Source organism: Periophthalmus magnuspinnatus, chromosome 24, assembly GCF_009829125.3.
Source record: "Periophthalmus magnuspinnatus isolate fPerMag1 chromosome 24, fPerMag1.2.pri, whole genome shotgun sequence".
NCBI classification, from domain to species: domain Eukaryota; kingdom Metazoa; phylum Chordata; class Actinopteri; order Gobiiformes; family Gobiidae; genus Periophthalmus; species Periophthalmus magnuspinnatus.
The window spans coordinates 6,599,965-6,610,822 of NC_047149.1; the positions used below are offsets into that span (position 1 = coordinate 6,599,965).

Here is a 10,858-nt window from a genome sequence, read left to right on the forward strand (position 1 = left end):
ACTTTTTTTTTCCCTCACTTTTTGAATTTCCCATTACAGAGACTCAACTTTGTTTTACACAGTGAAATCAATTTGATACTATCCCACAAACAAAAACCAAAAAGGTATAACAATGTATTTATGTGGAATATAAAATGTAAGGCTGTATGTTCACACAAACTCTTCTGTTTCCATTGTTCCTCTGTTCTAAGAGTCTGTTCAAATAGATCTAATGCAGGGACTGACACATGGGCACACAGACTGGGGCAGTATTGAAAAAAATTGGATTGAATATTGATATCGGCCGATACTGAAACTGGAACTGAAGTATCGCTCATCCCCAGAATCTCGTGTCTTGGTCTTGGTCTGTATTAAGTCGTCTATTATAAGTGCAGGAAATTTATCTTAACCAGAAGCAAATACTTGACCTTAAAGTACAGTACATTTCCATCAGTTGGAGTAGCTTTGCTTTTTCTACTCGATTCTCAGTGAATGTATTTGTTTGTTGTTGTTTTTATTTTCCATAGGAGGTTGTGGCAGTAAGATCAAATGGCTGATCTCCTGGCCTCTGCTCCTGCTGCTGTTCCTGACCGTGCCAAACTGTGCCAAACCGCGCTGGGAGAAGTTCTTCATGGTCTCCTTCATCCTGTCCACCGTCTGGATCGCAGTCTTCTCCTACGTCATGGTCTGGATGGTAAGAGCAGTTCTCTTTGGTCACTGGACAATGGGACAGTTGGATTGGATGTCAAATAGTTCATATAGAGACTTTAGCTCACTGACCACATATTAATGAGTGACTAGTAGTAATTGTCAGTTATTGTTATTTATAAAGTATTCAATATATTTTTGTCTATAGCTGTATTTTAAAAGTATTCAGCTGTAAACAATTCTTCTAAAAGGTCCTGTATCTATATATTTTTCATGTATTTGAGGTAAATGTATATTGTATAAGCAGTTCTAAAGCGCTTTATTGTCCGATGATCAGGAAGTGCACGTTAGCATGGTAGACAGTTTTTGCTTTACTCTGATGGCAAACTCCATTCTGGTCTCTGAAAGTCGTGAAAAGTGCTTGGAAACTCAAAGATAAGTTTTTTTTCAGTGCTTAGAAAGGTAATTAGGATGTTCAGAATGGATAAGGTAAGTGAGGAATAACTTTGGACGACTGCAAACCGTTTAAAATGAATTAGTTTAGGTTTTCACGTTTTAAGATAGTAATAATAATCATGAATCCTATTTAAAAACACTGTATCTGATTTATGCCAATACTTTTCTACATAAACTTATAAGCATGAATAAGTTGCTCATTTATCCAAGGAGCAAAAAAGGAGCAAAAACCTGGTGCGATTTCTCAAATGCTAAAGAGACGCGGTGCAATTTCGCTCAAATAACAGAATGAATATGCAAAACGGAGCATTTTTTCCAATAACCAATTATCACTTACTTTTGGGATGTAGTACTTATTACAAAGTGTTACCAAAAGATGCTATGTGTTTGCTTGTATTGTGTGTGCATTGTACAAATATCCTCATATGCAATACAAAAGTTTGAAAAAAACCAAAAAAAACTAAACAAAACATTGATCTTAAATAAGGAAATGTTACATGAATCAAATATTATTATTATTTTTTTCATTTTGATTTACTGCAGATTTTAACACTCACTAATTGAATGTTTTTGTTTTTTGTTTTGTTTTTTTCCTGTTATGCAATTTTTTATTTTTTTTTCCAAGTTTAATTAATTAAAATGACTTTAATATGATTTTAATTAATATGCCTTGTCCCTTGTCTGGTCAAAATATATTCCAGTCAAGTAAAACATTCCAGAAAGTTAAATATATTTAAGATTTCATGTGATTTTTGTCATCAACAGGCTTTTCCTTTTCAAATGCAAATTCATTCTGATTTAGTGATTACCTGATTCATAAAAATCAAATGACAATCAAATTCTAAACTTAATTAAACCACATTGAGCCTCTGCTTTATAAACGGCACAAACTCCTGACTAATCCCAGGCAGATTAAAAGTTTAGTGCAGTCATTATTAAAAAGTTTAGAGGGATCTGCATAGTGAGTGATTCTGTTAGAAAACTACTTATGAAAAGTGAAAAATACATTTATATGCACAGAATGACAAACTCACAAAAGCACAGTCTGGGCTTAAATATTCATTTCTGCTGTGAATGTTATGTAAACGCTGCCTGGTGTGCGCTGTAAAAATGGCATTGTACCTTGCATTAGTTAATTAAGATGTTGAAAGCTGACACTGAACTACTGCCTCCCTCAAGAATGAACAAGAGCGCAGCAGCAGTGGGTTTGATTCCCTGCTGGACACATGAGGTTATTGTGTCGCTGTGGGCAAGGGCACAAGAATCTGACAAGCTTAAAGTAATTACCCCTACTGTTTTTCACTTAAATCAGACCTATGCTGCAAAATGAGCTTTTCAGAGCATTTAATCATGTTATAGTTGTTTCGTCGCACCATTTACTCACCCGAAGTTGTATTTGGAGTGATTTGTGCATGTTTTGGCAATATTTAATCACTTATTTTCAAGACGCCATATTGCCGATCAGTCCCCGTTTTCACCACCAAAGATATACATCCACTGCTCTGTACTTCGTTCTCCAATTTTATTCTCTTAGTCAGTGATATGCGCAGGATTTGGCAGCGGTGCATAGTGAACATAAATAAATAACTAAATTAAAAGGGTTGCTCACTAGCCTGATCTGCAGCTGTGCATAGGAGGTGCCGACTCTTTGCTGTGATGTTTACGGTGAAGTCCACTCCCATTGGACACCGCAGTTTTCTAACGCAGATGTCAGTGGACTTGTTTCTTTTATTAGTTGTTTTTAAAATGTCCACATTCTAACATAATAATGATGATCCACAGGTGTCACAGATTATAGCTATACAGCAGACACGAACACAATCAGTCGTCTTTCTGTTCAAAAATGTTGTAACGTGCTCTTCCAAACCAGGTTATAAGTGATATTTCTGCACTTTAATGTTCACTTTTGATGTTTTGGGAGAATTACAAACCATTTTAGACTTTTTGATGTCATCCCCTCCATGCTAACAGTCTTATTCCATCTCCATATTCGTTGTTTTTGTTCAGGTGACTATTATTGGCTACACATTGGGAATCCCGGACGTCATCATGGGCATCACGTTCCTGGCGGCAGGCACCAGCGTTCCAGACTGCATCGCCAGTCTCATCGTGGCTCGGCAAGGTTCGGCTTTCTCCCAAAATCAATACCAGGCTGCGGAGAGCTGTGGAGTCCTGTTCACGGAGTATTTTTGGAACAGGTTTTAGTTTGGACTGAGCGGTAACCCCATCTGTGCTCCTGGATACAGATCAATACAGTTACTTTTCCACTAATGCAACAGAAATATATCCAAGATTGTTTTTTTACTCTATCGGTTGTTTTTCAGATGGTACAATGCGCTCATGTCTTCTCATATTTGGCAGGAATCTGTGTTTTTGTGTTGGTAAAATTTTTGAAAATAAAAATCCACAAATGTTGTAGCAGCAGGGTCCTTTACTACAACACACAGTCTGAATATTGATTTTAAGTTTGCTGCACTTATATCATTTAAACAGCACAGGACTGTAGAGATATTTTGAAACGCTACACTAAAAAAAACACTTTGCGTTTGATTTTGTGGCATTTTAAAGGTCCTGTATAACACAAAACTGACTCTTGTGAGCTTTAAGCCATGTTATGATGTTACCTCCTCAAACACAGACCTGGAGTTGTGTTTTGTTTCGTTCACACTTTTGTAATCCTGCATTATTAGTCTGTCTATCACCAAAGCTCAAAAGGCGCTGTTCCACCTTGTGATGTCATGAAGTGGTAGTTTTCAAGTTAACGCCTCCTTTTTACCGTTAGTTCAGCATAGATTGGCAATTCCAGGGCTGAAATTATTCAAATGATTCTAGTGAAGGCGTGTGGAGTTTAAAAACACAGTAGAGCTCTTCCCGTATTACCTCATGGCATAATAATAATGATGCCTTACACTTGTAATGTGCTTTACAGTCTTGTCAAAGCCTCTCAAAGCGCTACAATATAGTCATTATTCATTCACTCCACAGTATTGTAGCCACAGCTGCCCTAGGTCAGACTGACAGAAGGGTGGCTGCCAATCTTCTCGGCAATGTGGGTGATGTGTCTTGCCTAAGGACACAATGACAGAATTTGGTCCGAGTGGGAATCGATCCTCTGACTTTTGGTTGGGGGGACCACTGGCGCTGACATCACGTGTGAATGAAACAAAGCACAACTCCAGGTCTGTTTCTTTTTATAAGGAAACAACATAACGAAATATGTATTTATTATTCTTTTTTCAAATATTCTCTTTTGTAATGCAGTCGGGTCACTAATGGTTTAATTTAAATTAGGCAGCAGGATTTGTTGCGCTGTTTGTAACAAGGCTTTAAATATGGTAGAAACTTAAGTAGCTCAGTTGATAGAGTTCCAGGTGCTTTGAGTGGAGAAGTGCTATACAAAAAAAAGTTAATTATCATCAGCCTACTGGAAATTGACCATATTTTTGCATTAGTTTTTATGAACATTAGCTTTTGTGCTATAGGTTTCCACTTATAACTTGCCATGTCAAATAAGCTCAAAGTCCTAACTCAGATGGAAGTCTAAGATGCATGTCCCTAGTTACTACAGGCATAATTCATTTTCTCTTTGGGTGCTTCTGTTCAGATTTTTTAATGAATATATATCATTTGTGTCTGTAATGCAATCTGCTCAGTGGACAGACATCCAAAACAACAAAGAACTGAGGCTTAATGATTTTGGAAAAGTATATTTGCAGTTTTGTTCAGTTTGATTGCATTCTTTGAGGCCTGTAGAGGACGTTATAGTGCATGTGCATGACACTTCTCCCCCGCCCTCACCTCTTCCCCCTCTCTCCCGCAGGCCTCGGTGACATGGCGGTCTCAAACACCATCGGCAGTAACGTGTTTGACATCCTGGTGGGTTTGGGGGTGCCCTGGTTTCTGCAGACTGTGTGCATCAGTTATGGCTCTGAGGTGAGTGCAGCTCAGACCCTGGTTCATTACAGGTGAGATCTCTGGAGGGGAGAGATACAGACAGAAAATGCTAACGGCGCTATCTCTCTCTTCAGGTCATGATAAACAGTCGTGGGTTGGTGTACTCTGTGGTGCTGCTGCTGGGCTCTGTGGCTCTGACGGTGAGTAACCCTGACAAGAAACTCTTCTCTTGTAAACCAAAGGTTCTGTGCTGGGTACATTTGTGTCTGGGTCATGTTCTGGGACATAGCTAACCTGCTAGCTGCTATATTCCAAGTAGGAAGTGAGCAAGAGCATACTTTCGGCTCTATGGATTCAGGCTTCAGTTCACTTTACATAGGAAAACTGTGGCCCCTCTCTCCATAAATGCTGCTGTCAGGCTCATCATTTAGTCTTAAAAATACCAGGATTTTTTAGAGTGGGTCAGTAGGAACATATTGGCACAATATTACGCTAATGTGTCTGTAAATCAAGATATGAACATTAATAACAGACTAATCGGGTACCTTCTTTCACCATGGTCGCTCCAGCTAGCATTAGCCACACTGTCGATCAAACCTGTTGCTAAGCGCTCACTCCATGCTAAACCAGCGCTGTGGACGGGAAGGGACGTTACATTCAACAGCCTCGCCTTGGATTGGCTCTTTGGTTGCTTTGATACTCACAATTGAAATTCCAAATGGAACTCTGCTCCAAACTCACCTCTATAACATTTGGCTGGAGCTAAACACTATGAGTGATGTCACACTCACTCAGTCCACTTCTTTGTACAGTCTATCGTCTGGGTGGATGTGCTCCGGTTTTGTAACCTAGCAAAAGCTAGATGGATATTACAGCACTTATAGGGTTAACTGAATAATATCTGGTATAGCATGTGTTGATATTGTTAAGGAAGAGGAGGGACTTTTTAGTCACTGCTTTAGTGACAGCAGCCATTTGACATTCTTTGATAATAAAACAATATAATTTTAGCTAAATGAATGTGTAGTATCATATCCGCTGTTTCTTATGCTTAGCACCTTGTTATCAATTATGAATTAAATGTTTTTGTTTGAGAAATGTAGCCTGTGCTTTCTGTTCCACACAAAATGAAATGTGACCTCAGATCAGCTGTGAGTTGTACAAGATGGATTCTTGAGAGTTAAAAAACATGAAAAATAGAACTAGTTCATTTAAAACGATTTGCAGTGGTACAATGTTATTCCTCACTCACTTATGCATTCTGAGCATCCTAATTATCCACCATGATGAGTTTATAAGCACTTTTTTGCAGCTCTGAACATAGTAGTTGCTGTTACAGTCGTGACAAAACTGTATTGGTCTAAGATGCACTTCCTGGTTATCAGATATCATTGTTGTATTGATTATTATTTTATTGTATCAGCAGCTCTTGAGGTCAAAATATCTGAATAAAATGAGTCTTGGCCCAGGACAAACACATACAATACTTCTCCCGTAGCTTAAATGCTCTGTACACGATTGTTTCCAGTTCTACAGCTTGGCAAATTTACCAGTCGTGACCTAGAATCTGCCTCTCATCTCATGCCTCCATCTTTTGTTGATTCTGTTGGAAGTCTGCACTGTTATTATATTAGTCATAAACAAATGAGGCTATTAATTAGACACAGATGAAATGACTCACCGGTGTGTAATAAGTTAATACAAATGTATAAAGAGAGGCACTAATGAGCTGAACAGATGAGAGGAACAAAAACACAATATGACGAAGGAAATACTGTCACAGCATTAACTTCACTGTTGTGGGGAGGGTATAGTAGGAATGAATGTGTGACTTTATTTATACAGACAAACAATTAAGATATTATGTCCTCCTTAAGATGTGGATTAGTGCTGAAAGATGAATCACAATCGAAATGGATGCAATTAACAAATCACAAAAGCTGCAAAATTTGAAGTACCATAATTTCTTCCACAAACAACAAAATCTATTGTCTTAGTCTGCAAAAAAACTGCAAACCCTGAAGTTTAGATCTGAAACATCATTCTTATATTAGTTTGAACAAAATCCTATATCAAAAGTGTCCAGACGAACTGACAAAAAGACTGAAATATGAACTGACAAAGTAATTTTAAAATGTAAGACATAAATCGTAAATCAAATCTAACGTTTGTCAGAAAAATCGCAGTAAGATTTTTTTTTTTTACAATTGGATTTGGTTCCCTCTGGATTTAGGCAGAGGTGCTTTACGTGGCCAAAAATGTACTCAAGTAAAAGTAACGTTCATTTAAAACAATATTACTCAAGTAGAAGTACAAACTAGTGGTCCAAAAAATTACTTAAGAGTGAAAAAATATTTGGAAAAACTACTAAAGTAAGAGTAATGTTTAATGGTAATTGTTGGGAGGTCATATATAATTAAAAAATTGCACAAAATCTGATATTTTAAGGATAAACACAAAAATGAGATAAAGTAATATCATATCTAAAGGAGAAGAAACACAAAAGTTCACATACTTTAATTGTCGACGTAAAGCTTTTCTTACTTGTAGACTTACTCACAGTGCAAAGAGGAGCCACAGCTTTTACTTGAGTAATATATTGTACAGTGTGGCAGTAGTGTAAAAGTATGCTGCTAGAAATGTACTCTAAAAAGTAGTTTCTCAAGTTTCTCAAGTACTACCCCCCTAATGCGTACAGTCATGCTCATTGTCTTCCCGTGCGATAATCTTGCCGTCTCTTCCTCAGGTGCTGGGGATCCACCTGAACAAATGGCGTCTCGACTTCAAACTGGGCGTGTACGTGCTGATCCTGTACGCCATCTTCCTCTGCTTCTCCATCCTCATCGAGTTCAACGTCTTCACCTTCGTCAACCTGCCCATGTGCACGGAGCCCTGACCGCGAGCCCCGCACACCCCACTCCACGCCATTGGCCGATTTCTCAGCTCAGTAATAACGGACCTATCAATGAACTGCTTTCTCCTTCCTTCCGCACTTTTTTGTGATCCGAAATCCAAAATTTTGTTCCCGAATTCGACCAATTCTCTGTTGAGGCATTCCAGTTTCAGTTTTATCATGACGACGTTAATTCCGTTGGTTTTGGCTGCTAACTTCTACCCGGCTAGCATGCTTTTAGATACGGGGGACTTCGGAATCGGAATTTCGACAGCGCCCCCGTTGCTCTTGGACATTGTAAATTTTTTTCCATGTTTATCCCAAAGCCAGATCTTGAACCAAAATTTTGACCATTCCTTTCAACCAAAACACTCCAACTCCCAAGTATTCATTCCTACGTAAAATGCCAAAATCATCTGTCAACATGTGCCGTGTTGTTGAAAGAGCGGGGCGTGTCCTTGCGAAGTGGGTGTGTCCTCAAGAGTGCGTGTCTCTGGAAGCTCCTCCCCCTTCCGTTTTTGGACCTGTCTCTGCATGGCCTCTTTCCGTCTCCGCTTTATGATCCCCGCTCTCCGAATTTCGGTTTGAATCCTTCACCTCGTAACGCGATGTCCACGTTCCTACTGACTGTAATGGTGTTATGCATACGCAACACTGCACAATGTAAACTTGTATTTATGTTAATTATTTTGTATTTATTGTTTTTCAAGATCAATATTTTGTGTCTGAATTATCGAGGAGAGTCGCAAATACTATAGGATGTTGCCTGTTTGTTTTTTTTTCACTGATACAAATTGCACATAACTGCTTTTCTCGCTTTGTGCTGTAAGGAGATTTGACCACTAGGTGGAGCTGGCACTGGGACGCTCCACTAACATTGTATCTTTCAACAGCCGTGATGGTTACTCAACTTAACCCCGCCTCCTTCTCCGCACAACTACAACTGAACGAAAAACTGCATTCAGGAAAACAATAATGCAAGCGATACAACTCAACACTTCCACCCTTTGGTCAACAGGGGGTGCCATCACAGCCTGTCGGTTATCAGGGAAAATCTCTCCAGGAGGTGGCGCCGGTGGTCTGTCCATGTAGATATTGCACTTTAAAACAGCCGTCCTCTCTCATCCGAATCAGATAGTGCTTCCTTCTCCGTGAGTGCGTAATCGACGTGTTTCCGTGCGTGCGTGTGGGACATTTTAGGCGCGCTTGGTTTTTCCTCCCCCCCATCTCCCCCCCCTTCCCCCGAAAAACAACGACTCCAAATCATCACGAGCGCACACTTTTCCTCCCTGTGTCTGCAGTGCATGCGGGTACTTTAATTAAATGAAACAAAAAAATGACACAAAGCTCTTTTTTTCGAAACAGCACAGCGAACAACTTTGAAAAAACGGAAAGCCAACTTTTGATCTTTAAGAAGAAAAAAACAAACAAAAAAACACCGGCAGCTACGTGCTACATTGCTAACGCGGACTTTTACGACAACGTGCAAAAACGCCTGTAAGGAGTCTACAAGCGAATGGCAGAGAGACTAAAACAAAAAAAATACGGGGTGTGTTCTAAGTGTTTAAATTTGTAACTGTTTAGCGTCGCTAGGCAGGATCTTGTATATGCAATTTCTATGTAAAGAATCGGATCGTCCGCTGGGAGGTTGCCATATCCAAACTGGAGTGACGTGAGTTTGTCTAGTGACGTGTGAGCTCACAAGTGTGTTATTTTTATTTTTACAGAAGACTCAAAAGCTGACATTTTTTGACCCCGTTTCTGACCCCACACCCCCAGAACCCCACCTGCTGTTTCGTGTACAAGGGCATTAAAACGAATCGCAAACCTCGCTAAAGAGGCGGAGAGATGCATGACGGAATCGATGACTTTAGTATCGGACTTGGGAAATTTGGAAGTTTTCGGAAGGAGCAGAGAGACTCGTAGATCAACCGGACCTATTTTCTTTGGACTTTTGGCTTTATCTGCGAATGTTTCCAAAAAAAAAGTGTTATATTTTTGTGTATATTGATGCAAGAATCATTTTTGTCCATTTTGTTTGTTACCAGTCACTTTTGGAGGAAAAAATATTGACTACTTTGCCATATTACTTGTTGAAATGGGACTCTGTGTCGATCCTATGTACAGTTAAACGCACACTTTAGGTTGGGACAGAATTTAAGTGAATTTGAAAGAGGAGGATTTGTTTTCAGAAACGCGACCCGATGCACTGTGAGCTCAATGTGACGTGGAAGTTGTTTGTGGAGAATAATAATAATAATGAGTAAATGATTATAAAATATATTTAATGTAAAGTTAGTTACTATTAAAAAAATATTAGGAGGACATCTGTATAACTTATATGAATGTATTGTCTTGCTATACCGGACATATCCAACCAATGCATTTTACTGTAAAGCAATAATGTGAAGAAAAAAATTAAAATGGCGAAATAATTCATGGTTGTGTGTCATAATTTTGTGGGATTTGACAAAAGTTAAGTCTTTAATAGTATATTAATTCCATTTTCTCATCTGTTACATTTCCTCATCACAAACAGACCTGGAGTTGTTTTGTTTCATTCACACATGTTTAACACACAAACCCTGCATATTTAGAGTGAGTTAACTAAGTTCTGTTCCACCTTATGATGTCATGAGGTAATACAGGAAGTGCTCCACTGTGTTTTTAAACTCCATACACCTTCACAAGAGTCATTTGGATGATTTCAGCTCTGAAATTGTCAATCTCAACAGCTACATTTCACCTTTTGTTCAGTAAACTTGAAAACTACCACTTCATGACATAATAAGGTGGAACAGAGCATTTTGAGCTTTGAGTAAACCTTTATTATTAGTCTGTCTACATCTCCAAACATGTGTGAATGAAACAAAACACAGCTCCAGGAATATTTTCGAGGAGGTAAGAACATAATATGGCTTAAAGCTCATAAGGGTTAATTGTGTGTAATACAGGACCTTTATCATGCATTTCTTTAATATCAGTAAT

General features: G+C 38.7%; 1 protein-coding gene across 4 annotated transcripts in view; it reads left to right on the forward strand.

The window, feature by feature from the left end:
* The window catches only part of slc24a4b (solute carrier family 24 member 4b), a 97,796-nt gene extending 87,497 nt beyond the window's left edge, over positions 1-10,299 (forward strand). For 2 of the 4 annotated variants that reach the window (XM_055232362.1, XM_055232363.1), the window contains exons 13-17: positions 507-673; positions 3,091-3,205; positions 4,904-5,016; positions 5,112-5,177; positions 7,724-8,009. In XM_055232362.1, the coding sequence (XP_055088337.1) occupies positions 507-673; positions 3,091-3,205; positions 4,904-5,016; positions 5,112-5,177; positions 7,724-7,873 (611 nt within the window). In that variant the 3' untranslated portion in view covers positions 7,874-8,009. Of the gene's footprint in view, positions 1-506; positions 674-3,090; positions 3,206-4,903; positions 5,017-5,111; positions 5,178-7,723 lie in introns of all 4 variants that reach the window. The other 2 variants (XM_033991237.2, XM_033991238.2) reach the window with 2 other exon arrangements.
* Positions 10,300-10,858: the final 559 nt, after the last annotated feature.